This window comes from Ochotona curzoniae, unplaced genomic scaffold (assembly GCF_017591425.1).
Source record: "Ochotona curzoniae isolate NIBS_2020 unplaced genomic scaffold, NIBS_Ocur_1.0 contig_1, whole genome shotgun sequence".
Taxonomy (NCBI): Eukaryota; Metazoa; Chordata; class Mammalia; order Lagomorpha; family Ochotonidae; genus Ochotona; species Ochotona curzoniae.
The window spans coordinates 4,173,347-4,199,417 of record NW_024464918.1 but is presented as its reverse complement, the minus strand read 5'-3'; the positions used below and the strand labels follow the sequence as shown (position 1 = coordinate 4,199,417).

Genomic DNA, 26,071 nt, shown 5'->3' with positions numbered 1-26,071 from the left:
GGAGCAGGAGACAGAGCAAAGCAGCGGAAATGACAGAAACCTCTGGAATTGCTCAGAGCGTGACAGCCTCAGCCAACACAGGGCCTCCAGTTTGCATGCCCATGCAACATAGGAAACCCATTCATGCTGGTCCAGAGCTGTCTCGCCTCTCTCTCTGCAAGGCATCTTTCTTTGTCAACTTCACAGAGGAAATTTCTCACCTGAGTGAATCACTGTTCCCTTCAGTTCTGAACTCCTGTCTGTCCCTTCAGTGAGATGATGTGACATGAAATCATTACAAGCAAAAAAAAGGAAATATGACGTTCCCCTAATCTCATATAACATCCTTCTTAGAAAAGCCTGAAGTTGATGGCTGTTATACCCCTCTGGCACAAGCAGGAGAGGTTCTCTTCCAGAGAACCCGGTAAAGACGCATGCGGGCTCGTCAGCAGAGCATGCCTGCAAGACCCTGTGTGCTCACAGCCTCACAGCCAACCCCATGACGTTGTGATGGCTGCCTACAGTTCTGTTGGGCAGAGTTCAGTAAATGTGCTGAAACACAGAGAGTAGCTACTATTTCAAGAATATTTTGTTTAAAGACTTATTTATTTTAAAGTGAGAGGAGAAAGAGAGACATCTTCCATCCAGTGGCTCACTCCCTAAGTAGCCACAATGGTGGGTGTTGGGCCAGCTGACTGTCTCCCACATGAGCGGCAGGGGCTCAAGCACGGGAGACATGTTAACACTGCTTTCCAAGGCCGTTAGCAGGGAACAGGACTGGAAATGGAGCAACCAAGACAAGAACTGGTGCCTACATGGGATGCCAGTGCTGCAGGCACCTTAGACTACTGTGTCCCAATGTCAGCTCCATGAATACAATACCTGGAGTCTTCAAACTTTTCATGCCAACAGCTGGGGAAATGGGAAGCTTGGTGGCAGAGGGCACATTTCAGAGGGCAAGTTACACAGGGACATTGCTCCGTCTAATCACCTAAGACTGAGCCCAGGGATCCAAGACCGTGAGCAGTCACACAGCAGTCCTACAGGGTGACATCATCCAGCAAGTGCATCCCAGGAGCCTAATCATAGCCCGTGAGTCACCAAATGGAATCCTCCCAGAGTCTGCCTTGTCACCGCCTAGTGTTATCTATAGCAACCTGGCTCTGATCATCTGACTATACTACTTCACTGAAGCCCCGGTACCAGAAGTCCAGACCACCCAGGTCGTGTGTTCTGTGAGGCCTACAGTGGGACTTGAATTCAATAGATCTAGAGCAGGTCAATTTGTAAGTTGCTAGTTCTGTGTGGTCTGTGAATAATGTGATCCCATCAGGTTCTCTTCTCCCAGTCACTCTGCTTCCCTCCCTCAGCTCCAACTTTCCTTGCTATGATTTTATGATTGCAAATCAAGCTCTTGCTAAAATTAACTCCCTGAACTGAGGGAGTGATGCAGGCAACCCTACAGAGTCCTCTAACACTAAACTCATATTGTCCTTCACCTACCTGCCTGGCATCATCTTGATATTTGGTCTTGTCTTCGGAGTTCCTTCTCCAAGAAACCCAGACCCTGAGGGGACACTAACTCTCACTTCTTTTGTCTCCCATAGAAGGACTGCAGCCCACCTCTCTGACTTTCAAAATCCCTGAAGAGCATGTTATCGCTAGCCAATCCAAGCAAGGCCACAAGTACTACAGCTCAACCGGGGACATGGACACAAGCTGACCCTGCAGCTCTCAATGCAACTTCAATCTGGAAGAATCTGTGGCCCAAGTCCCTCAGGAAGCCCAGGTAGGAAGCAGTAGCTGACTGGCTCCTTGCTCTGCTCTTTACACAAAATCTCTACTTTCTGCTTCCAACTCTGTGTTTCAATGTGCAAGCCTAATCAGTCTACATCAATTTCTCCAGCCAGTTTTGGTGGTATGCTACCAAACTACATGAGATCCCCGCCCCCCCCGAGCCCCTCTATTGCTCTCCCTCTATGTTTTCAGCCCACGCCACTCCCACTCCAGGCCAGCACGACTATGTCATCGACAAGTCTGAAGCTGCTTTCCAACATGTTATATTTCTCTGAATTAAAAGTCTCCTCCAAGAGCAATGCCACCTTAACTGTGTTTGATTCTTTTTCAGTTTAGGGAGGGAAATGACTTCTCTCTGCAACTGACAATTTCGTTCCTATTTTCTGCAAGATGGAATGCTCTGCATCTTTCACACCCGTGGTTTATATTTTACCAAGGGGTGTCACTGCTGCTGTAGCAACCTCCCATTTTTACTGAGCAGTGCACAACATGACTGATGACATCTGCTGGAGCTGATGTTGTAAGTGAGGATTGTTCAGAAACAGCATCGATACCTCAACTACAAAGCAGGGGCTACTCAGTCGGGGTCCTCAGTTATACCTCATGAAGCCATGAGAGTTTCAAGGAGCACGAAGCCAAGCAGACACATGTTTCACGACTGCAGAGTTTAGTGACAGATACACAGGGCAGGGCAGGGCTCTGCCAGATAGAATTGCCATCCCTCTTAGGCAAAGGAAACCCCCTGTTTGGACTTTTTTCCAAAAAAAACAAGACTTCAGTACTGTTTCTGGAGCTCAGTATTTCTGTTCACCTCCAGGAACAAGTGAAGCAATCATTTATATTCCCCAGTGGCACACTGCGCCCGCCTTCCAGTGTTCCCTTCTTCAATGAGCATTACTGTAAACAGAAATGCCTTCCCTTAGTCAAGATTCTGTGTGTGTGCAAGCCTTGTGGATGAGAAAATATGACGTCTATTTAGTTAACAGTTGATCCTTGCTGGATGAGAACCTATCTTTGGTTCTGGGCTCAGCAGAAATTAGTTCACTGTGACTATCAGTCAAATTGCTTCACAAACAGAAGGCAGACAGTGCATTTATTAGACACGGACAGGGAATCCGTCGCTCTGTGTCTGAGTGTCCTGTATACCTTAGGTTTCATCCTTCAACAATGAAGTTTTGAAGACGATGATCATTTAAAAAAAATCCTAAATGAAATTATGAAAAAGTAAAATTAAAAGAGTGCTTATTGGGGTTGGTGCTGTGTCACAGAAGGCTAAGCCACCACTTTCAACACCAGCATCCCTTATCAGAGCACCACCTCTGGTCTCAGCTGCTGCACCTCACTACGGCAGCCGGACAGGCAGCAGAAGATGGGCCAAGTGCACAGGAGGGCATTCCAGCCCTCTGACTCCCATCTGGCCAAGAACAGACTGTTGCAGCCATCTGGGGAGTGAATTTATGGATCAAAGATTCTGTGTTTTGTCTTTACTGCTAGTCTGCCTTTCAAACAAATAAACATTAAAACAAAGAAACCAACTGGGTAACTTTTTTTTTTGTTAAAGAAAAGCATAGAACTCTTCTCAAATTTTGTAAAAATGCATGCTACAAATTAAAAAATATGCACTGATTTCAAAACACATTTTTGCACCAAGATAAAGTTTCTACAAACTTTAAAAAAATAACTTTGTACAGTCCAAGAAGGAGCAACCTAAGAAAAGCCTTCAGAGCCCCCCCTCCCCCCCACACACAGTCCCAACCTGGAGATGCACACCCTTCCTTGCACACACATGTGCCGTGGCTGTGAATACACCCCATTACAACCACGGTCTGGCTTATCTCCCTCCTCCCCCTCAGAGCTACGCTACAATGAGGACCACCGCTCTTCCACTCTCTCTCAGTATTTGGCTTGATGTTTACACATATAGTGGAAGCTCAGTTAACGATTCGGAATTACTGAAAAGAGGCACATACAAACAAAATGCCACATCAAGTATCAAAACAAAGAGTTATTTGCATATGTGGAAATTTTTAGAATTTTTTTTTTGAGAGGCAAAGAGAAAGAAACAGAGTTCTTTGACCACCTGCTTTACCTCCCAGGACTGAGCTGGGTGGGCCAAAGTTTGCAGTTTAGGTTCAAAACAGGCCTCTCTCTCTTGGTTAGAAACCCACATATTCGAGCTATCACTACCGCCCCCAGATTCTGCATGAGCAGAAAGTTCATCAGGAACTAGAGTCAGGTATCCAATCCAGGTACTTGGGTGGGATATGAGTCTTAACTTGTGCTTTAACCACTAGAATAAATGCAGGATTTGCTCATAAGTGAACTCTGGTACAGAGGCACCGACCCATTGTGGTACACAGGTAAGGGCTGCAAAGGATGACCACACATCATTGCTTGTCCTGGGTCGACCATCATACTCAGGCTATAGAACGAAGGCCGTCTCTCAGGAACATGAACCCTCAGAGAGGGCAGGAAAATGTTTCCACTGGGTTCAGTCTTTGTTGACTGTATGCCCTTGAAGTACAGCCTGCCCACTATGCTCCCCAGCAGCAGGCCCTACCAAGGAGCGGTCACATCTGGAACAATCGGGCAAGGTGGGCATTCACAGCAGGTCCTCACTGTGTTTGCAGCAATTCACTGAACCGAACTGCTAGTGATTTACCAAGGGCACCTCATGGGGCTGCGTCTCCGCTAGCAGGGCTGCGGGAAGGTCCCTGGGGGGTCAGGTTAATCCCGGGAGATCAGTGCATGCGCTCAGAAACAAGTTTCTAGCTGCAAACCATAAAGAAGTCATTTAACAAATAAAATATGAGCACCTTTCAACGTCTGCTGGGACTGACCTGTTTTAAGAAAGAAAAGCTCCATATTGATGACTGATGTGAAACAGAACGCATTCGCAGGCAGAGGCTCTAGCAAGTAGTTCAGTCTCACCACTCACCCATGGTTAGTCTGACAACCACTTCACTCTGTCCTTTTCTTAGAGCCAGTCAATGATGATACAGGTCAATTCAATTCAAAAGAAGTGTTTACATTTGTCCCAGACATAACCTCAAACAACCGATGTGACGAAATAATTTCCATTACGCTACCAATTTTGTCTTCAAATTAAGACTACCTGCTGACCTTGGTGAGAGCATTAACTCCACATACAAGCAAAGAACATTTGGACAGCATTTCACCACAGATTGTACAACAGGATATACTGCATCCTTTACCTTGGTCAAAGGGCTTGTTGGGATTCCAGCTTCTAAAGTAATCATCCTGGACAAGGAAAAAACAGAAAACAAAAGTCAGTTATGACGAAGTTTCTCATGTAACTGCATATAAAACATGCATATCTTCCCACTCCTGAAACACAAAATACTAACAGCTTAGAAAGCTTTCCCAAACAGGCATTAACATGCAATAAAAAAATTTGCTTTTCAGATGCTTGTCTTTCAAACTGTATAAAGTAATGGTAATGGTAAAAAAAAAAAAATCCCAAGATGGAAGCAGTATTGCTCTTTCTGTTCTCACATACAAAACTAGACACCTGACACTAGCAACGAGACTGGGCGATGCTGGCTGCTCTCACTTATGATTAAACTTCTGTGTTTGTAACAGTTGATAATTCAACTGTCAACATTTCCTTTACATGAACACAAGTTTCCCGTGTGCACAGCCCCAGTTTTCCAACATGCACAAAACTTGTAAACAGGGGCCCGCTCAAAAGTCATAAAGAACCACAGGAGCACGTTAAGGCAATACCGTTTGTTCTGAGTCGAGACTCTGAGAAAATCAGAGTGGGATAATATGTTCTTGTCACTGTCATGTCTATCATGCAAAAGTCTGCATTGATTTGTACTCTCTAGCTAGACTCTTCATGACTCTGAACTGCAGAGTTAGCCCTTTGCTTTTCTTCTAAACACCCTTACCACTCTCCTCCCCGCTCAGCACACTTTGACCCCACTGCTGCCTGACTCATAGGCAGATGGCAAAAACTCCGCTCAATTTGCAAGTAGAAGAAATTTCCCTCTGCACATCAACACCTTCCATCTTTTAGGGCATTTGCCCATTTTCAGTGAACACCCCATTTTTGTGCCTTGTTTCATTTCGGCAGGTATTCTACAGATTGCAGATGGTGTGAAAAAGCTGTCCAAAAGGAAGTTTCAATTTCTTTTCTGGAGAAATTAATTTACATCCAAGTGCACAATTAGTTTTAATTATTGTCCATGGTATCTCCCGCCACACTTTATCTCTGACACAATCTCCTGTGAATTTTATCTGCCTTTGCGTTGTTTCAATTACCTGGATTTGTTAGATCCTTGTTGAATTCACCTAAACCCTTAAATAGATTATGAGCAACTGGATTTAGAGTAAAAATCAGAACATACTGCCTCTTGGCCAAGTGATTTCCATTCTCCAGAGCATGAATAAACATGAACAGCCTCCTCTGGGTGCTGGGGATGCAGGATTCAAACAGGTTTAACACCAAGGAATTGGGTCATTTTGCTCTGGCTTGTGTTTTATGAGATAGCTGCCCTTGGCATCCCCCTACAGTTAGCAAGTCTACTGTGAGATAGATATCCCTGAGAAAGGTCAAAATAATGTCTCTGCAATATGCCTCTTCGTTTATTATTTTGAATAACAATTCCAATCTGGGATTGGGCTCTCTGAAACTTTGTAGTCAGTGCTAAGTCATTTTTAAGTGAAAGCCTGGATAATAGACAGGAGACTTAACATCTGATTTTCCAAGCTCGACAGCCAATGTACTCTTAGCCTCAGATAACTTTTTTTTTTTTTTAACCAACAGATCTGTTCTTCACAGGGGCAAGAGAAGAGACAAGTTGTGAATTCATTCTCACAGCTGAAGGGAAAAAGCAACAAACCATTCATCCTTCCAACAGTGGCCCATCAGCATTCCCTCCACACGTAGAGGACGGTCTCCTGTCTAGTGGCAAGGTGGAGTTTTGTGAAATCTTTTCCACTAAAATGTGCTGTGCTATTGCAAGGAAAGTCCTTGGAAATTATGGATGAGTGTCTGACAGGGAAGGGTGGCAGCCAAAGATAAGTTCCTTTGCCTTAATTTCACATGCCACATTCTCTTTAATGTCAAAGAAAGGCTTCACGAAGTCTCAAGAACTACATATTCCCTAATGACTGCAACATACTTCATAAACTGGATAGAATCTGAAGCATTCTTCTGGACCTTGTCACTTTCCCAGGTTAACTATAATTGCCATTTTTACATATTTATTAGAGGGGGAAAATCACAAAGCTCCTAAAAGCTGATCTTTGCATTAGACTATTTAAAACCCATTGCAAATGTCATAATACTGCCTAATTGATGCCACAATGTGAAAGTACACCTTGAGTCAAAACTCATTATGCACAATGAGTCCTTCAAATGGTCCCCTGCCCACAAGGCCAAGCAGAGAAGGAAAATGATCCTCTGTATCTGATTGTTTTTGCTCTGCCTTAGGAAAAGTGGATTGCCAAAACAAAGACCAAGGAGCCAGAAGATTATAAAGCCTTCGGCATAGCACGTTAGGCTGACACGTGGACTGTGTGTGGTCCACGTCTTAGCCTCTCTGCTTCTGATCTAGCCTCCCGCTGATGGGTATCCTGGGAGGCAGCAGGTGATGGCCCAAGCACTTAGTCCCCTGCCACCAACACAGGAGACTTGGATGGAGTTTTGCTTGTGGCTTTGGCCTGACCCAGCCCAGGGCAGTGACAGGCATTTGAGGAACATGCAATCGATGGAGGTGTGTGCTGGCATTCTTTCCCTGTGGCTTTACCTTTCAAATAAACAAACTTAAGAGAAAAATATTTTAATACATTTGGGAAGGCAGAAGAAGATGGTCCAAGAATCTGTACCCTTGCTACCCACGTGAGAGACCAAGATTAAATTCTTGGCTACTGGCTTCAGTATTTCCAGACCCACATGTGCCAGCCATTTTGAGAGTAAATCAATAAATAGATGAAGGATCAGTCTCTGACTCTTTAATCGCCCTGCCGCCTTCCTACCCTCTGTGTCGGCCAGTCGTCCCTCAATATAAATTTTTAAATCTTTCTTTTTAAATTCCCCAGGTACTACCATTTTGGTTACAGCTGGAAAAAAAAAAACTGGCATATCAGGGGCATGATCATAAAACAAGTGAAGTATTTGAGACCCCTGAGGCCAATTACGGATTAGACAGTGAACAGGAGAGTGAATGGGTGGTCCTAGCAGCCATCACTGACAGCAAGGTCAGAATATTAGCTGTCAGAGCACATGTAGTCACCCTTCCATGTGTTTACACAGTCCTCTAAAAGTTCATGGAAAATGTGTTATGCAAAAAAACATTGCCAATATTTCCATTGTTTGCACTAAAATAAAATTATAGTTTAATTCCATTTTTTTCCTGTGAACTTTCTCCAGTTATCTAATTAAACAGCCCTCTAACACAGGACTGGATGCTGTAAAACTCTTGCCATCTAATGAATTGTGCAAAAGAATTTTAACTGCTAATGCTCAACTGTCTCAGAGAGAGTCTGTTTTGATAATTGCCCATAGGAAAGAAAATCTTTCAAGCAGATACGTGCATATATATCACATATTCTATTCTGCATGTAGTATATATTAAAAATATGTTCATTGACATATAGTATTAAAATGCACAAGAAAATTCTGCTCCAGAATTCATTTTCCCATGAAATATTTTAGCGTGTCAATACAAGAAACAACGGCAAAGCATTCTGGCTATAACTCTTTGGACAGAGCTCTTCATTATGAATGACCATAAGCAACTGAGAATTCTACAGCTCCAGTCCACTTTCAATAATAGAGAACTGAATTTTCTTTCATTGTGTCACAGTTCAAAAATGGCTGAGGCAATTTACCTCCAAAAATTCCTCCAAGGACATGCCTTTCAAGAGGTGCCTTTTTCAGCTCCAAGGCTGTTCACAACTCTAGAGATGGAGTGGCAGAATCAGACAGAAGTCACTTTGGAAACCCAGCTCCCTTGAACACTGATAATTAAGATAACCATGTGATTCACTCTGCACCACAGAAGGTACAGGTCCACACTGAGATCACATGAAACAGGTATACTCTCCTTAACTCATATTTTAGCTAACTACTTGAATTCTTCAGTCTTTATCTCAAGGTTAATTGGGAAAACACAAATCATCAGCCTACAACCACACAGATATGAAACAGAAGGAAGCAGGGTGAAGCGACCGAAGGTAGCCACTCTGGGACCCTTTGTGAGTTCACTGCAAATGAACATGGAAAGGAGAACTACCTCCAGGCAGGTTCAAGTGGGTTAAACCTGGGTTTGCAGATCCCAGATGTTAGTACCAAATGCAAGAAGCTTCAGAAGGAGATGAAGGGCTGTAACCCAACTGCTCTCCACAGCACTGAGTAAAAACTCCTTCAGTTCATTGTCATGCTTCTTGATTGTGGAGAATGGGAAGGAGGGCTGCATGGTGAGAAGATTACCTCCAACATGAATGGAAGCCACCAAAAGGGGGGGTTTCTAGGCAATGTTGGGTAAGGGTATTGTGTTTGCCATTTTTAAATTGCAAACCATGGAAACCTTCAATGATCAAGCTACTGCAAATTACAAAGCAACCCATTTACTGAGAAAGGAATTTGTTTTCAATGAAGCAACCTCAGTTTTGAGCTGTTTCTGCTTTCAACTCTGGCAACTTTCTGCACTCGTCTCTCCCCGTCTCTGGGTGACATTCCCTCCAACAATGCTTTAAAGCACTCAGCCTATCTGACTGGTGAAAGTCAGACAGTGACTTGCAGCCTCTTGGTCTTCTATCCACAGACACCATTCTTGGAAACCCTCTGCACCAGGGGCTGCGCGTTGAGGTGCTTTCCTACGTGACTCCAGATCAAGGGTACACATTACTCACCTGCATACTACCTAACTCAGCAACACACACCACATCCTTCCTGAACCAACCCGACAGAAGGCTGTTCCCACTTAGTCAGCATCTATGCCTCTCTGTGAGAGTCCCATACTGCTTATGTAAGGACAGGAGGGTGTATTATACACAGCCTAAGTCACATTTATCCTGAATAGAGCAATTCTTTGATAAATTGATCTGACATTTAGTTTAATGTCCTGCAGGCCTTAGACAAAATGATTTAGAAAACAACAATGCCCGTTGCTCTGCGGTTTCAATAAATAACCCACCAGTAAAAAACAGATAATAACTGACAATCATACTTGTACTGTAACTAATGAAAAAAAAGCAGCAAATGGACTGTTTATATGTATTTGATAAATTGCATCCCCCAGATATGCCAATGAAAAATAAATGTGTGTGGTACTGGTTCACTGAACTAAAACAAATATTTACCTCTGAGATTTAAGAGTGAGAAAGCAATTTACATTTTACTTGGCAACTATTTTGATGCTATGTCTACATACAGTTGAAAAGTTAAAAACCTACCTCAACTTCCTGAGTACGAAAGCATTATAAATGAGAAAAAAAAATAAAAACAACATCAAACAACAGGAAGTGGAACGTACACATTTTTGACAAATGCATCAACATTTCAAATTATCATCACAATTTTCTATTGTCACGGTCAGACATGTTAAGTCACCTACCGTCACTAATTTGAAAAGTTCCCATCATTCACTACGTTCAGGGCGAAGGACATGAGGTTATGGGACAGGACCACCCACGTGGAGAGATATCTGAACATGCTCTAGTGATCAAACAGCCAGCCAAACCATGATGAAATCTGCATACTGACCAACTGAGACATCGGTCCAAGGGGCAAAATTCAGTAAAATCCAAACATGACATCATCACAGGCCCAGAGCAGTAGACCTCCCACGCTTCAATGAAATTCTACCGCCCGGCAGTTCCAAACCAGCTGGAGGAAGCCTCAAACCTGAGGAGGACTTGGATGTAGGATCTTATAAAATCTGTAAAGTGAAAAGCACTGCCAAGTCCCATCCCCCACCCAAGGCCATTAAAGAACTGAAACCATCATAACGAGATCTACCTGTGACTTCTATGTCAGTTCATCCAAGCTGGAGTGGAGGGAAATGACCCACTGACCTGTTCTTTTCAAAAAGAGAAAAACTGCTTTGGTCTGTATGTGCTGCATTTGGGCCTTTCCTCTAGCGATATGAACGGTTCTATAATCCTCCGTTTGTAAGTTGACCGAGACAACTCTGCCAGGTTCAGAATCACCCATACCCTTGATGTCTTTAGCAAAGTTAGCCAACTCAGCTAACCATGAGCAGCCTCCCCTTCCTAGACACTGAGACGGCCGCCCTTGGTGAGCTGAACTGGGTGACTCTGCAGTGATGTGCAGCTTGGGTGGTTTTCATCCTGAGGAGAGCTCCTGCTCTCCGTAAGCTGTGGCGTAGGTGTGGGTTCAAGCTACGGCCCCAGCACTCACCAGTTTTGTATCGTTGTACACTCTATCTAGCATCTCGGGGTCAGTTACTTTATCCATAGAACAAGACAACTCGCACCTGCCATAAAGGATCGTCACAATGATTGACAATAATGACAGGGTGTCTGGCAGGTTCTCCCGCACTCAGAATTCATAAATAAAAGATACACAGTTTTTGTATTCATCTCCGGAAGTTGATGGTAGCCGGATGTCCTGGGAACACTGAGGCCAACATTAGTTTTGTGCAAATAATAGTATGTTTAAAATTTCAGTCATGTGAGTCCTTGCACAATTCGATCTTATCAATTAGGCCTGAGTGGAGGGAGATGGATTGCAACTGGGAAATATAATTATAAAGTCTTTTAAATGTGTGTAATTTTATTAGCACCATAAAGCATGGTTTAGGGAAAAAAAATCAATGAAGATTTTAAGCTTGTGCTGTTGGCACAAGCCACTTTTTCCCTTTCCAAACCTCAGGGACTTCAATCTGCTAAACAAACCACTAAATCTCATCTATAAATGAAAAAATACACGTAGCAACTAGCATCACTGGGCGTAGGTGCACTGAGAGAGGCATTCTGATCCTCCGTAATGTGGTGTATCATATACATGTCAATAAAATTTCCATAATGCTGAACTAAATCTTTTTAATTATTTAATTTTGGTCTTCAAAAGCAATAGTTATGGACCCGGCATGGTAGCCTAGTAGCCTAGTGGCTAAAGTCCTGACCTTGAATACTCTGAGATCCCTTATGGGTGCCAGTTCACAGCCCGGCAGCCCCACTTCCCATCCAGCTCCCTGCTTGTGGCCTGGGAAAGCAGTCAAGGATAGTCCAAAGCCTTGGGACCCTGCACCCACATGGGAGACCCAAAGGCTCAGGGTTTCAGACTGGTTTCAGTACCAGCCTTTGCGGCCTCTTGAGGAGTTAATCAGCAGACAGATCTTCCTGTCTCTCCTCCTCTCTGTATATCTGACTCGCCAATAAAAAATAATTAAAAAAAAAAATATATATATATATATTTTTAAAGCAACAGTTACCACTACAGTTCAAATCAGAAATGAAAAGGTTTTTGAGGCACAACATAGGTTTTGATTTCTTAAATAGTATCAACCTCTATCAACAATCTTATCAAAAAGTTCTTGGGGCTTGGGGGTCTCCATTTTTGGGGAGTGTAGGCTCCTGAGAAACCCTCCCCATCCCAGCATTCTGTGTAGCTGTGATTGGTCCCTGCCTTATCCCAACTTTACCAGGACCGACGTCTGTACAAGTAACAGCTGACACTAACTGGTCCATTTCTTGAAACCACTTTCTGTATTTCTTAAAGTATACAGACTTGTATGACAGCTATAATATTTGTAAATAATGTAGTCCCTTGTACTTGGGACAGATAAATATAATCAATTCAACTTTGATAACCTGATTTCTACAGTAGAAAAATTAGGTTTAAAAAAATGAATATACCTTGCACTGAAAGTGTAGTTCTAGACAGTGTAAAACCCAGATCAAGGCCAAAAGCACTCAATTGTATGCAGGGTCTTTTACATTATTCAAATTCCATCCAACACAGCTCTGGAATTCCTGGGCAGATAGATGAATTAGAGGAAAAAAGAAAAAGCAACCAAACTGCAAAGGAGGAAGCCAAATCGTCACTGATTGTATACACAAAGCCCAGAGAAACTTACATACGGAAAACTCCCCCCCCCCCCAAGGCTCTACACATTGCTGAGGGAACTGATGACTCAACAAAACTGTAGCCTGTAAAGTCAACATGGAAGATAGAGCAGCTCTACGCCACAGGGGAAGCATCTGGGGAAGGAAGCAAGAAGCATCCCATGCCCAATGGCCACATTAAAGGGGGAAAACAACTTACCTGAGAATAAAACTAACCAATGAGGCATAATATCGCTACAATGAAAACTACATATCAGTGATGATGTTGAAGAGTACTTTTTTTTTCTTTTAATTTGGGATTAGCCTGTGACATGACTACTTCTACTGGGTACAGCACGAGATTTCCACACACATACCCAGCATAATGACGACACCAGAAGACGATTCTCCCTAGAGATTTTATTTCTTTGTAATCCCATTCAGGGTGCAGTAGTTTGGCCCCAAAAAGTCCCTTCACTCTGGGCAGATCAATAGGTAACAAATGTCCATGTTTCTCATAACTCCACATTCAAGCATCAAGGTCAGCCATGGTACGAAGGAGTAAGGAATCCATCTGAGAATCACTAGGGCTCCTCTGTTTTGGGCAGGATAAATGACTTCCTTTTTGAAAAAGAACATAAATTTGTTTTGAACTCAGCATACAATGGGGAAGGGGGCAGAGACAGTCATCTCCCTTCCGCTGGATCACAAAAGCCAGGGATTAGCCGGGCAAAAGCAAAGGGTGCCCAAACAGCTGGGCCATTGCCTGCTTCTGTCCCAGGTACATTAGCAGGGAGCTCAACCGGAAGTGGAGTGGTCAGAATTCCACCCAGCGATTATGGAGATATTGGTAAAATGCTGAACCTGAACACTGCTGAGCTTGGTGAGCTCATTCCTATTACTATCTGAGATCTTTCTGTAGAAGATCTGAAAGAGGCTTGATTTGTCCCTGCTACCTTATGACTGCTTTCTCCTCTGACACTTTATTAGCCTTGCCTGCCTGGACCATTACCAGCCCACTACTCAAAGACTAGAGGGGTGAGGGAGCAGGAGGAGGGGAAGGGAGGGAGACTGGGAAAGAGGAAGGAGGGATGGAAAGGGAGAGGAAAAGAGGAGAGGGAAAAGGAATTAAGGAAAGAGGGCTGGGAAAGGGGAGCTGAGGGGCAGAGGCCTGAGGGAGAGGCTCGGGAAGCATGGAAGGTTGAACACATGCATGGAGACAGGTCTCCGAGCTCAGGCACAGCAGGGAGGTGTCAGTGCACAGGGCTTGGCATGCCCACATCCAGTGCTGTCCTGCATCTGAACACGGGAACTGGGCCTGCTCCGAACAGGCACTTTTCTGAGTAATTGATATTGCAGAAAACAGATGGAGGAAGCTGGAAAAGTCCTCACTGGCACCCAAAACAGGGCCCTCACCGCCCCATGTTAACATGTAAAGTTTCATTTCCCAGAAAATACAAGTTATACTGGCCTGAGGCCCAGTCTTGTCCAAGCATCACAAATTCCAATTAATTAGGTCCTGCCACCTTTCTGAAAATGCACTCCTCCCCGTCCCAAGGCTGGCGAGCATCCATGGGTGCTACTAGCATCGCTCCTGATCATCCTCCTGACGCCTCCTCTTCAGGAGGTGCCACCCAGAGGCTCCAAGGGAATCCCAGGGCTCTCATCCTCTCAGGAACACAAATTCCAAACCCAGCCCCTCCAGCTGACTCTAATATTCAGTCCCTTGGAGCTACAGAAAGCCACACACTGACTCTGTCATTGGGGCGGGGGGGATTCAGAGCCAAAGTGGGGTCAGGGCGTGCTGAACAGCAAACCAGGGAGAGAACTTTCAAAGCAGCCCCCCTAGTTCTGGAGGCTCCAGGGCTGTCTTCCAGTGATAGGGTGCTGCCTGGAGTTAGGGCTTGGCACCCAGGACACTTGTCCACCTGGTTATCAGGCAAGAACCCAGGTGGTTCAAGCAACACTTGGGTCATCTCCACTTCCAGCTGAAGCCCTCGCACACTCATATCTGCACTTGTCTGCACCAAGTCATCCTTGAACTCGGTTCAGGCTCCTGCTCCACTGCTTCATTTCATGACCAGAAGGCCCCCTGGTCCCTCCGTGGGCCATTTTCCATGATGCTCCGGGAGAAGTGGTTTGCTATAGCAATGTTTCATCACTCCCAGCTTAACTTCCTGGGGTGGCACCCAGACCCAAGCCAACCCTCAGTGACCACACCCGTGTTACCCATCTCCTTCCCACTGTAAGTAAATTACATAAACAACCTGTACTGGCTCGGACCTTGAACTCTGCCTGTGCTCTTCCTTCTCTGCCCAAAATACAGCCCACCACCCTTCCCCATCCCCAATTCCTCTGCACCTGTGGCACCTCTGCCAGGTGTCCTGTGCCAACCAGACCTCACCCAGCCTAGACCTCCCAGTCTAGACCTCCTGACTACATAGGGGCTGGGTGGCAGTTGAGGGGAGCAGTGGTCACCATGACTGGACTTTGAATCAAAGTCCAAATCAGGAAGTGGAAGTATAACAGCAGAGTTGCCGTGAAGTTAATGGTCATCAGAGCACCTTTGGAGCCACTGTGCTCGGCCCTGTGTCTTACTGTGCGTAACCCTTAGAAGAGCACAGCAAACACTCCTGGTTGGGGACATCAGCTGTTAGTATACGACAAATAAGAGGCAGCCCAGCAAAACCCCAGATGCCAGTGATGAAGTTCATTCTTCATGTACACAGCGATCACCCAGAAAGCTTTTGTTGCCAGCCTGCCCTTGTGCTAAGCTAGAAAGCAGATGAAGAACAACCAGTCCTTGCCCTTATGAGCCCATGGCCTAGCTAGAGGAGAGGGCACCAAAACAGTAGCAGATGATGCATAATATACTGAACAAAGGTGGCTGTTAAAATAAATCAGCTATGGAAACAAGAAGAGGAAGTCACCAATCATTCCAGAGAACCAGGACAGACTCCACTGGGCACATGGCACTCCGTGGAACTGGAAGGAGTTTTCCAGGTGGAGGAACCTGCAGTGGGTTCAAGAGAACATGCTGCAATCGGGATGGACATCTAGCCTGATACTTAAGATGCTGCAAAGACACACATAGCCCTTGAAAACCCCTGGCTTCAATCCCAAGCTCTGACTCTTGACTCTAGTTTCCTGCCAATGCATACCCTGGGATGTGTGCCATGGCACAGTACCTGGGTCCTGCCACCAACAGGACAGATCTGGATTGTTTCTTGTTCCCAGCTTCAGCCTCCACCCAGCTCTTAGCCACCACAGGCACTTTTAGAAGGTGAACTCTCTCTCTCTTTTCCCTCTCAGTTAACTAATAATGAAAGAGCGCGCACATCTTTGCAGCAGCAGCTCTCGGGGCACTTAAAGGATGGTGATGCCCAAGTCCTGCTGGACGAAAGGAGACACTTCCAGTTCTGTTCATGGTTTCTTCCTGGTCTGCCCTGGGCTCTGGGACCAGGAAGCACTGTAGCCACTGAAGTTGGATGTTGGAGAAAAGGTATATGACAGTAATTACAATCTGCCAGGTCAGCAGGAAGGCCAAGACAAAACACTGCATGTAACAAAACACACAGCCCCGTGGCGTGCCATCCTGGGAACAAGAGCAAGTTCATTCCCTGGCCCATCCAGCCCCATCAGCAGGAATCCTCATACCACCTGCTGGGGACATGGATGAGTCATTATGAAACACAATCTGAACCAACAGGCCTGGCTGTCTGCTCCTCCTTCCCAAAGAGATGTGGCCAGTTGCTTTTGTTAAATAATCAAACATCCTCCCCACTGTTAGATGAGCCCTCAAGAATAAGGCTCATTCACATGACCGGATTTTAGGAACCACAGACCTGCAGAGTCACTGTCCCAGACCCCTAAAGTGACAATCATTGATGACCTTTTGCCTTCTCTTGATCGCAAACAGACCCCAGACCTGTTTGCAAGGGAAGGGTAAGAGGAACAATTGGGGCCCCGTAGTTCCTGTCTGTCAAAACCAAAACTCTCCAGGGTAAAATTATCCACTGAGGCTATTTGCATAGCAACAAACCACACATCAGTAAGAACACATTATTTATAGAGGAGCACTGAGACAGCAAAAGCCACATCATACTTTTATTTTTTATGCCTCCTTTTCATTTATTATTTTTGGGGAATAAATGGGGTGTTAACAACAATGCAATCCCTTCTAGCCCTAAAATTCTGAATCTAAATATGTCACCGAATAAATCAAATATGTCTGAAAGCTCTGCATAAATAAAGCAGACGCATTTTTCACAGTCTAGCCAGGACTAGAATGTACTAGGAGAATTCAAGGGGATCAAAGCACGAAGCTGCTTTGGCCTTTGTTAGTCTGTGCCCGCTCCTTCCCAAGAGCTCAGGGTCTGTCGAGGAAGCAGCAGAGGCAAATCCCCCAAGAATCCCCACCCAAGCCAGCACCGAGGACCAGTGTTCAGCCTGGTCTTGTCATGTATCCATGTATCCACTTGCATCACCACATTTTCTAGGCTTCTCAACCAGGTTGTCCAATTGTCCCCATGACCCACCGTAAGAAGAGTATCGGGACAAAGACTCAAGGAGCTGCCATGGCCACAACGCAGGTTCAGTCACTGCCTGCGACATGCACATCCCATGTAAGAGCATGAGTTCCAGTCCCAGCTGCTCCACTTCTGACCCAGCTCCTTGCTGACGCAGTGGGAAGAGCCGCAGCAGGTGACCTTGAACCCAGCTTCAGCCTCCACCCAGCTCCTAGCCACCACAGGCACTTTCAGAAGGTGAACTCACTCTTTTCCCTTTCTTTGTGTCACTCAGACAACTAATAACAAAAGAACATCCATGTCTTTGTAGCAGCTCTCAGAGCAGTTACAGGCCTCAAGCACTTGGCCCCTGCCGCCCATATGGGATACCCAGACAGGCACTGCGGCTCCTTGCTTCGGCTTAGTCTGGACCATTAGAGGAGTGAACTAGCAGATCACAGATCTGTTTCTCTGTCACTCGCCATTAGCCTACCTTTCAAATACATAAATCAAAATGGTAATAATGTTATCAGTGGTTGCGGGAGGGGATATGAGCATTTTCTTCCTGTTTTTTTTCCATCATCTGTGAATTTTTTAAGAAGATGGACACAGATGACTCTGTGAACTTGCATGGTGACTACGTACTCACTCCTTGCCTCAGTCACTTCTACAAGGAGGGTTAGGCACTGCCCTCACACTGTGACTGGGGGGACTCCAGCCCAGAGACGGGGTATCCTCTCTGCCCAAGTTCACACAATCCCGACAGCTGCAGCACAAGGCCCCCACACACACACCAACAGCCAGATGTTCGGAAGCACAATCGCACCTCAATGCAGGAAACGAGCATGAAGAGCGCCTGGGTTGTGTCAAGAACAACATCCAGGAAGGCTTCCTATCAGGGACCACAAACCCTTATCAATGGCTTCTTTCCCACATAAAGTAACCAGTGCTACCCATTCATTTGTTCCTCTTGCCCTAGCATTTCTACTGCCCCATCCAAGGAATTAATAAATAAGTAAAAGATCTTCAGTAAGCAGCAAGTAACCTTACTTGCTCACATGCCAGTATGCAGCCTATGGCACCTGCCACAGACATGCAGGATGAGGCCCAGAGCTCAAGTCACACACTCACCCACAATGCAGTGACAGTGCCGGCCACAAACTCAAACTGCAGCTCAATTTAATAAAGCATCCAGGGCTCAGACATCGTGTCTAATTTACCAGCGGGACACACCAAACACAGCCAGACCCGGGGCACCACTCAGCCTGCCGGCTGGAATTACTCCGGGGGCGAGCCTGTTTTCCCACTCGCCATCATAGCCTCACACGGCCCCTGGCCCGCCTCTCCCCTCACAGAGCTGGGCTGTGAGCTGAAGCTGCTGGTCCCAGCTCCACTTTCTGCAGCACTAAATACCAATGCCTGGGGAGGTTTTAAACTCCACAATCCCACTGTTACTATCCGCAAGTGACTACAGCAGAGTGATTTAAACGAGCTGAGCTTTGGGGTCCGTATCCCCACCATAAAGGCTCTCAGGATCCCTGGGAGGAAGACTTGAGGTAGACAGGCCAGAAGCTAAGCACACAAGAGGCGCATGTACGCAGCACATCTCCTGCTCTGTGCCGATAACAGTGTCATCCAACAATGCCACGAGTCTCCCCTGGCACCGGGCACCAGCATCCTGACTCCAAGGAGAGTCTGAAGAAATCAAGTCTGGGCGACGGCTGCTTTGGAAGAGCAGCAGCCTGTTTGGCGCAAACGTGTAAATAAAACGCCACTTAAGTAATCACATTACTCACAGCTTAACGCGCACGCTGCAGAGCCGCGAGCGGGTGCATGCGAGTGATGGATTTCTCATTATCTGGCGGCGGCTGCTGCAGTCCATCCAGCTATCTTCAGGCGTCCTGGACGGCTACATTGACTTTAGCTCCTGACAGGCCCCCACGCTCTGTGCTATCAGTGGGAACAGACCCAGCAGGAAGGAGGTGATGCCTTCATAATTAGGTGATAATACAATCAGAGATGTTTGTTTTGGGGGAAGCACTGCTGGGTTCTCAGTCGTGAAAGGTCCCTTCCTCAGCTCCCAGGGACTCCCAGGATGGTCTTAGCCAATGGCGATCTCTGGCTTAATCCTCCTGGCCCAAGCCAGGCAGGGCCCAATCCTCCCTGGATGCTGCACTATAATCTGCCTTCAGCTCAGCAGTGCACACGCCAGGGCAGGCACTCAAGGCGACGGCCAACAGTGCCGGACCAGACTTCCTTCCCGAGGAGATGCCAATCCCAGGGCTTTCTGTGTGGGTAGCTGCCCTGAGAAGTGCCGAGAAGTGACTGGATGGATACACAATAGGTGCCTTGACTACTATATAGTGTGGTGGATGATGCAGAACTGCTGGGTGTAGAATCCACCTGTGTGTACGTGATATGCATGTGGGCGTCTGCGAGGCATGGATTAGAACATCCCCACACAAGGACACAGGGTTTCATTCTTAATGCTAAGTCCAGGTCCACTCAGGCACCTGCTGCCTCTCCTCAGGGAAATGGGAGATGCTGACTGGGGCAAAGACCAACTCAGAGACTCTGCCCCTCCTGTTTCCACCTCCCGGGGATGGGAAAGGGGGCTTCTGTGCCCTTGAGATCTGCTCCTTGCCCCTGCTCACTAAAACCTGCCCTGGACCCCTCCCCTCAGAGCCAGGTGAAGAGGCCACTCTTCCTAAGAGACCCAGCCAGCAGAGATGCGATCTTGCCTGGGCGCCTGCCCCACCTGCCCACCTTGGCCCAGGAAATGACGGAGGTGGGGATGACTAAGAAGCAGTGGAGAAGGGGAAAGCAAATGACAACACAGCACCCACGACTTTGAAGGAAGAGGTACGGTGACAAAAAAAACAGGTAGAGCCAACATGAGCATATTTTCTACAAGGGGCCTGAGGTCAACCCCAAGGAGGCAGAGGGCTTCAAGTTGTAGATCGTCCAAGCTGTAGATCATCAGCCCCCAAACAGTGGACTCTGCTAACATAGATTCAGGGGTGAGCACCCAACAGAGACTTGGAACAGCTTTCATCTGTTGAAAAGCAAAAGTGCAATGTCTCTTGACAAGTAAAAATGTAATGCTTTTTGAGGGGAAAGAAGACCTTTGATAAAGCTCAATGAAGTTGAGCCTACAGAGGTGGAATTCGTGTGAACCTGGAATTCAGAAAGCAGACAAGATCTCAAATCCCAGAGCCATCCTGTTGGGGAGGAGTAAAGGACCTGCGTGCTAAGCTCAGCTCTGCTCTAGAGCAAGGGCCAGGAGAAAAACACCAGGACAAATGGCCCTCAGATGGCAGGGTGGTGGCCGGGGGTGAGAAGTGGCGCAGAAAAATGTGTGCTTCCTGACAGCTGTGAAGACGGTGTGCTGTGGAACATAGGCGAGAAGACCCACCCCTATCCCCACACAAAGGCTTTGGTGAGTCCATCGGGTTGTCTAACAGCTTCATGCAGGCAACTCCTCTCTGGAGAACAGGCAGAAAGCAGAGGGCAGGTTCTGTGCCTGGGTGGATGAAAAGACCAGAGAGACGTTCCAGGAGCCACAAGACAAAGGGACAGTTGTCTGAGACCGCTCTTTTCCATTTCTCCAGCCCTCAGTGTGTCGGCTGGACTGGAGGTGGCGATGAGCGACAGGTCTCGCAGACTGGATGAACAGCAGCATCCTCAGGTTCCAGGGAGACCCAAACTACGTATTAGGGAGACTTCTTTCTAGTGCACCAGTGTCACCTGAGAAGGGCCCCCAGCACCAGTGCTTCCTCCCCCAGCAGCAGCACAAGCTTGGCCCCAATCCAATGGCCCCGCAGGCCCCTGGCAGTTCCTGGGAGCTCCACTGCAGGAGCACATGCAATTGAAGCAACACAGCAACTGAGCTGCTGATGAAGAATTCCAATTCTCACGTCAGAGTATCCAGAACCAGTTCCCAGCTCCGACACCCAATTCCAACTACCTGTTGATGTAAACGCTGGGAGGCAGCAGCAGTGGTCCAAACGGTTGGGTCCCCAGCTCTCACATGGGGGATGTAGGCAGAGCTCCCAGCTCCTAAGTTACAACTAGTCAACTCCCAGCTGCAGCAGGCAACTTGGGGAGTACAGGAGCAGGTCAGAGCTCCTTCAGGTTTTGGTTTTTGTTTGGTTTTTGGTTTTTGGAGAGGGGTAGGCATGATGATGCAGTGGCTGACCCCACCTTCGGCTTGACGCCACACCTATCTATGACACATGTCACATGCGCACCAGTTCGAATCCTGGCTGGTCCACTTTCAGTAGTTCTCTGTAAATGTGCATGGGAAGGCAGTGGGAAATGGCGTAAGTGGGAACTGGACCACATGGGAGACTGAAATGAAGCCCTTGCATCCTAGCACTGATCTGTCCCAACCCCCACCACTGAAAAAAACAGTTAGGGAAAGAACCAGTGAATGGGAAAACTTTCTCCTCTTCTCCGTCTTTAAAATAAAAATTGCAGAGCAACAACAACAAAAAGGAAAAAGTAAACCAAACTTCAGGGCCATCCCCTGCAAATTAGGAACAAAATCAATTCTGGCCATGGCTTGCCTTCCTGCTGGCCCCACATCCTTCTCCCACACCACAGCTACATTCAAAGGACTGAATTAGATAAAATATTCAATAAACCACACACACACATGCTCACCCACAACCACAGAGTTTCTGTGCTTATCAGCACTGCCCCTCTGCTCTTTAGATGACCACATTAGTCTCCTACCTCTGTCCACGGGAACATAGACCTTCCTTGCTGAGACAGGTACAGGTGCCACAGCCACAGCAACGGTTCATTGTGCAGCCACTTCCTGCATCACTAGTTTAAAGAACACCAGGAAAACGCCCCCTCCGACAGCCACCTCAAATATGGTGTGTATCAGAAGTTATCAAGAGCCACTCATACCTGTGCTAAGCACTGGTGGTCCTGGGGGAGTTATATCAAACACGGTGCCATCTAGGGCAGATCTACATGGTGGATGCATGGGGGCCTTCATGGCTGATCTGAAGTACAGTCTTTTTATTTCTTAAAGATTTATTAATTTATTTGAGTTACTAGGGAGAGCAAGGCAGAGATCCCACCCACTAGTTCACTCTCAAAATGACCACAATAGCCAGGGCTGGGCCAGACCAGAGCCAGGAGCTTCTTCCAAGTCTCCCACATGGATGTATTATGCTGTTGTCCCAGACACGTTAGCTCAGAGCTGGATTGAAACTGGAGAGCTAGCTGGGACGCAAACTAATGCCCACATAGAATGCCAGCACTACAGGCAGTGGCTTTACCCTCTAGGGGAACAGCACTTGCTCCTGGGGACAAAACCTTCTGGCCATACATTTGGGGGAGGGCAGGCCCTGGAATAAGTGTGCAGGAGGGGAAATGCCACACAAGCACTGGACTTCATTTGCAATGTAGAGCAACTACTACATTCCCCTGGTCAGGGCCAGACAGCAGAACCTGAGGGGCTGTGGGCCTGACAGATAAGGCCAGGCATTCTTTGAAAATCCTCCCAAGATGTAAAAACTATCCTCATCCCATAACCACTCTGCACTCAGTTCACTGCAGGCTGAGTTTATCAGTTTGCTCTTAACAGACTTCTCTTAATGCGCTCCTCAAGCCCCCAAGGCAGACACTGCTTTTTTGTCCACCAAAAACACAGGAGTCAGGTGCTGAGAAGTGAGGGAGACAGCTCTGGTTCATGTACCAAAGGCCAGTGAGGACTTAGACCTAGGTCCACGAGTCATCAGAAGCTTAATTGCTTCACTCAACAACACCACGTGGCACACAGTTTCAGCAACATGATAAATTTGGCCACTGTCAGTTATGAGGAAGAGCGGATGCCATGTTGAATACCTGTGTAGCTGCCTAGCTAAGGACTTTGCACATGGGAGTCCATATGCATGGATGTACAGGTTGTTCATAGGCCAAGAATACTAAGTCAGAAAGGTGGTGGCTGAAATTTCACTCTAGCTGAACACAGCCACCCTGACGTGCCTCCTCCATCTGTTCCTCCCTCTTTCTCCTTGGTGGCTACAGCAGCTAAATGCTCCTCCAGGGGAGGCAGCAGTAGGGAAGGGCAGCCTTGCCAGAAGGCAAGGGTCCTGCAGTTGGAACAGTGGAGGCAGAGAGCACAGAGACCAAGTGTGAAGAAGCAGAGAACAGGCAGGGCTAGGGTGGCTGCTGGAGGGGGGCACTAAGTCTCAGTCACAAAGTAGAATCTAGCCTCTCATCTCCACCCCCAGCTATGCCACCTAAGTCACACATGACACAAATCAATGGGCTTCATTATCCCAGGAGGTGGCAACAGTGGAAGAGAGGCAGAGTTACACAAGGTCTACTTCTTTCAACCACCATTTCTCACCCTTCTTCATGATCACCTCTCTCATATCACCCAAACATCTTGAGGGACATCCTACTGGCCCATAAGCGATGCCCAGTAAACTGACCCTGTGTCACAGGCCTCGCACCCCTCCCCCAGGTTGAGACTTCCTGCTGGTTACTTGCCGCAGGTGAGTGAGTGAGGCCCACGGGCCTGAGCCCTGAGACTCCCTTGGAGGACAAAATCGGGAAAGGGTCCTGCAGTACCCGTGAGGATCCTACCCACGTCCTGCTTCCCACCTGTTCCCACTCAAGTTATTCTCCTAGGACCAGACTGGGTCAAGAAGAAGACAAATTGGTAGGGATTAGCTAACCACTGAAGTAAGCAGCACTTTCTTTTTCTCATCTCCAATTCTGAGCACAAGACTTTTTTCTTTTTGCAGATGCCCCTAAAACTTGATGCATTCGTCTCCAGACAGATGTGAGTGAGAGAGAAAGCAAATTGCTCTCTGCAATTACTATGTTCTGAATTCCCTCAGCAGCCCATCTTTATGCTGCCATTGTCGCTGTGTCTATGGCTGGCTGGTGGAGGTGAAGGCAGTCATTCCCAGTGCCTTTTCTCCTGCTCAGTGTCCCAATGGCAATGTGAAAAATAAGCCAGGGAACAGCTGTGATGGACAGAATCCTCCCTCCATGTCACATTGGAAGTCCCACCCCAAGAGGTCATCCACAGTCAGGAGACAACACTCCTTGGTTAAAGAGAGAAAGGAAGTAGCCAAGAGGCAGCTCTGTATGACAGGTAACTGGGTGAAAATGGTCCAGACAGACTTCATGTCATTACTGTTAGGGTCTCATGAGCACTGACGATGCTTTACCCCCAGTAAAAAGGGCTCAGCCCTGCTCCCCAGCCTCTGTGTGGTTTTCTTTCTCTACCTACCCACTAAAACGCCTCCACAACACAAGTCACTTCTAAATGAATTCAGCTAAACTGTACAGCTCAACACACTATGCTAGCAGTAGTGTGAAACTAGACCCAATGGTCACATACCTGGGCCTTTGTCAGCAATCAACCAGCTGTATCAGCACCATAACAGATTTAGGAAACCCTCGAGCATACCTAATCCTGACTCTATCCCAGATCATGCCAATAAGCTGCCTTGAAGAGCAGTAGACCAGTCGCTCTGGATCCTACTCAACACTTGTTCCCCTAGGAAAGCACTATCTCCCAGACCATGGCCATTTCCCACTGTTGTCTCCGAAGTTCTCACAACTGCGAGCATTTGATCAGTGGGTGGGACAGTCAAGCTAGTCAACTATGACTAGAAAGTCGGCTAGTAGAGACTCTAACCATCGCTCTCATTCAGATTCCTGAGACGTGGCAGTCTTCAGCTGCTAGGGTTGAACACTAGGCTACCTTCACCAAAGAGGAATAAATGAGCCCACACTGAATTGTGACTACTGAATTCTAGACCAAGCTATTACAGCATACTGAAGTCCATCATGTTGTACCTCAAACCTCCAGGCTGTCCTTGCTTGCACAGGGGAACAAGATGCAAAGCTTTAATGCCTCACTAAATGACAACAATAAATAACTCTGAAGGACTGCTGATATATTCTGGAAATGGAAAAGGGGAGAAAGAGCAGCTCCTCGTGCTTTCATCAGTAACAAAGCAGTCAGAGCAGATCTGAAATGCGACTTGACTGACTGGCACAAGCCAAGCAGCATAGACGCATTCCCGCAGCAGAGTACCAGGAGCTACAGTCCCATGCAGCCCGTGCACAATCTTGGCGCCAACATTCCCCGACTGTGTGACCTTGGAAAGGTGCTGAACCCCACCTCTCCCACTCATAAAAAAGGGGGCTCTTCTCAGAGTTTACAGCGTCCATGAGAGTTAACTAGTATCAAAAACTTGGCAAGAGGTTGATGAGTCTTCAAGTTAGCACTGCTGAACAGTCAACTAAAACTTACATGCATCATAACCCTGACTTCTTGTCTTATTACTTTAGGTCCATCCTATTATCACTGTAAAGGGGAAAAGGCTGGAGAGGAAGCGTGGCCTGATGCTTTTCTTTCTGTGGACTAAGCATGTGTCCAAAAGTCAGCAACTTGAAGTCTTTGGAAAAGAAGAAAACCCAACCTGTCTGTCAGAGGCAAAGGTGAAGGAAGTGGTTCTAGCTCAACACAGAGAACAAACCATTCAGGGGAAAGACCACACATTTCCAAGCTGCAGTTGTATTGGCTGAGAGCAGAGCAAATCCAAGTGGAATTGTACATTCTACTCACTAAGTGACTTCTCACGGAAAGACTTCTCACAGAAGTTTTCTTAGAACTGTAAAGGGAAAGATAAGCAAAGAAAAAAATTCATCACAAGGCAGTTGCCTCAACAAAGGACACTATAAAGAGAGCATCATGGTGA

General features: G+C 46.8%; 1 protein-coding gene across 3 annotated transcripts in view; it reads right to left on the bottom strand.

The window, feature by feature from the left end:
* The window catches only part of SPOCK1 (SPARC (osteonectin), cwcv and kazal like domains proteoglycan 1), a 400,415-nt gene that overhangs the window by 210,509 nt on the left and 163,835 nt on the right, over positions 1-26,071 (bottom strand). For all 3 annotated transcript variants that reach the window (XM_040982062.1, XM_040981992.1, XM_040981908.1), the window contains one exon: positions 4,992-5,037. In XM_040982062.1, the coding sequence (XP_040837996.1) occupies positions 4,992-5,037 (46 nt within the window). The remainder of the gene's footprint in view (positions 1-4,991; positions 5,038-26,071) is intronic.